General features: G+C 38.4%; 1 protein-coding gene across 1 annotated transcript; it reads left to right on the top strand.

Moving 5' to 3' along the window:
• The first annotated feature begins 1803 nt into the window (after window positions 1-1803).
• On the top strand, window positions 1804-2322 carry LOC131035926 (LOB domain-containing protein 24-like). Its single transcript, XM_057967698.2, has one exon. The coding sequence runs from the start codon at window positions 1804-1806 to the stop codon at window positions 2320-2322; it is 519 nt and encodes a 172-aa protein (XP_057823681.2).
• Window positions 2323-2977: the final 655 nt, after the last annotated feature.

The following is a 2977-nucleotide window of genomic DNA, read 5'->3' as shown; positions in this document are numbered from 1 at the left end:
GGAAACCACCTCAATAGGAGCTGGAAGAAAAGAGACCAAGCACAAGGAAAATGAAGCAGATAACCCCAAAACAAAGACCAACAGCCAACAAATATTCACATGATGCTTAGCTGGAAAGAAGGGTTTTGAAAAGGCTCCCAAAACCTTGAACAAAAACAGAGGCCAGTACCAGAAGGACTCTATGCCAATAAGTTTCACCAATGTCTGCACCTCTAAAGGAGAAGAGGGAAAGAAACCCATCAGCAAAGAGACAATCACAGGAGCACATCCAACTTGAACATAAAGGTATCCAATACCCCCATCAGGAGCCATCCCACCAAACTCTACCCAAAACTCTTTCCCTCTATAGAAGAGTGGTCCACCTCAATAAGATAGACAGAGACAAAAGGAAGAAAGATAGCCAATGAAACACCAGAGAATCTCTTGAAAAGAATAGATCCATAAAAGCACTCACAATCTACAAGAGACAACTCAAAAATATCACACCAAAAAGATGCAAGGACCTCCCAGACAGAGTTCCCCAACTACACCAGATCATTCCCAAAGGCCAAAACACAACCCACGAGGAGAAAGGACTCCAGAAAAACAAAACTTCCACCCGAATCCCAAACATCCCCCTCACACCAAGGCACAACCAGGAGAGCACAGACTACAGACAAAGCCACCGTAGCCACCACCAAAACCTTATTGTGAAGCAATAGGACCAGCAAAGGGATCTCCACCTCACGGGCCGACCAGGTCCAGAAGAAAGCTTGACCCAGATCCAGATCCAAGCACCCGCAGATCCAATGACCACCATTGCCAACACAGAAAGGAAGACTAGCATCGAGGTAAGGGCAAAGAACCCCGACACCATCCACAGTCTTAGTCGCGCCCACAATGCCCACGACAGAAAGCACCAACGAGAAAATTATTCTCCCATCAGCCAAACAGGGCAACGGGGAGCAGAGTCGGGACATATCCCTCCCAACGACCAGAGAAGACACCAAAGTGTCTACAACACTGGCAAAAAGGTTGACCTCCACCAAGACCCCAACCCCACCAGGATCGACCACCTCCCCATCTCCATCATCTCCTTCCTCCGCCGCATCTTCTCCTCCATCGGCTACCCCCGAAACCCTAGCTCCAGCAACGCTTCCCGCTTCCCCCATCATGTCTTAAGTACAAACTATTTGTTCAAATAAATAATTGTAATGTTAAAAAATGTATATTTTATATTTTATATTTATTTTCATTAAGTTTATTCTAATCTAATAATTAATAAATAAGTGATATATTTCAATATAAAAATTAATAAATAAGTTACATTTAATTGATTTCAAATATTTAAAAATTTATTAAATAATTAAATTTGGTTAGTGAGGAGAACATAAATCTTAACCATATACACATATACTAGATATGAAAGGTATTTACCAATATTTTAACATTTTAAATTTTAAAAAATGTATATTCTTAATTATCTCAAAATGACTTTCAAATATTGTTAAAATTTTTGAGTCTCTACCGTATTTTTCTACTAACAAAACCTTTTTAAATATATAATATTATCTCTAATATTTTACAATTACTAAGATTTTTAATCTCCCGCCTTGATAAGTAACTAACTTTAATGACCCATCGTTTTTAACCTCTTTTAAAAGGCCCTTCTTTAATTTTACATAAATAAAATAAAAATATAGACCTCCATTACAATTTCTCCTGTAATTAACGGGAGGAGTATAAAGCGCCAAGCTTTCTCCTTTTAACCTACAGTTATTTGGCATACGCATTTCGTTGCACCAGACCTTTGAGCTTTTAAAAATGGCGGAAAAAATAGAACACCCATCATCATCATCATCATCTCCATGCGCATCATGCAAACTGCTAAGAAGAAGATGTACAGAAAGCTGCGTGCTGGCTCCTTTCTTTCCTCCAAATGAGCCACAGCGATATATAGAGGCTCACAGAGTATTTGGAGCAAGTAATATCATTAAAATGCTTGAAGGAATTCCAATGGAGATGAGAGCAGATGCAGTGAACAGCATGGTGTATGAAGCCAAAGCCAGGCAAAGAGATCCAGTCTATGGGTGTGCTGGAATTGTTTGGAACCTCCATCAACAGCTTACCAAATCGCAGGCAGAAAAGGCCATTCTCCAGGCACAGCTCAATGGGGCTGTTCCTTCTACATCTATTGCCAATCAACAGCTTCTCAAATTGCAGGGAGAAAATGCCATTCTGCAGGCACAACTCAATGGGGCTACTACTGCAGCATTTATTGCCAATGAAAACAACAAGGAGGAACTTTTGAAGCCACAGTCTGAGACCAGAGATCCATTATGAATATATCACATTCCACTCAAGTACTAATGATCTTTATTATTAATCTCAGTATTATTATCTGTATCCATCTTTTGTTCTTCTAGATTAGAATACCTTTGAAAGAAGATTATATTGAGTATATCTGTTTGTAGATTGTTCTTCTCTTCTGTTATATGGTTGAAATTATTTTTACAGTTGTTTTATTATATACTCAGGTCTAGGCTGGAATACCCACTCTACCTGCATGATAACATACATTTATATGTCTCAAATGTATATTTAGCAATCATTACAGCTTGTGAGGTGAAATATATTCGAGGCACTTTGTTAAACATTCTCATGCTTTGTCTATGCTTCCACATTTTACATAAATTTCTACCAGAACAATTGTATGTAAGTATGATATCTTACAAAACCGCTACTTAAATTACGCCTTGCTAGAGTTCAATACGGTGTTCCAAAGCTCCTATTTTGGCAAGCAGTTAAAATGGTGGCAAAATATATGGAATTCGGCTCGGCATCTGTTTTTCAAACCAAACCTTTATGAAAGCTTTGACAAAGGCTATTTCCATATATGGTGTGAGTTTTCTACTATCTATGAATTGTAGAATGTAAGATTTTGGATTAGACTGCGTATTTTTCATTAACATTTTGAATCACTCTCACTAATTCATCA

The sequence above is a fragment of the Cryptomeria japonica genome, chromosome 3 (genome assembly GCF_030272615.1).
Source record: "Cryptomeria japonica chromosome 3, Sugi_1.0, whole genome shotgun sequence".
Classification (NCBI taxonomy): Eukaryota; Viridiplantae; Streptophyta; class Pinopsida; order Cupressales; family Cupressaceae; genus Cryptomeria; species Cryptomeria japonica.
Note: the sequence above shows the minus strand (reverse complement) of the source record. Positions and strands in the feature narration are given on the sequence as shown.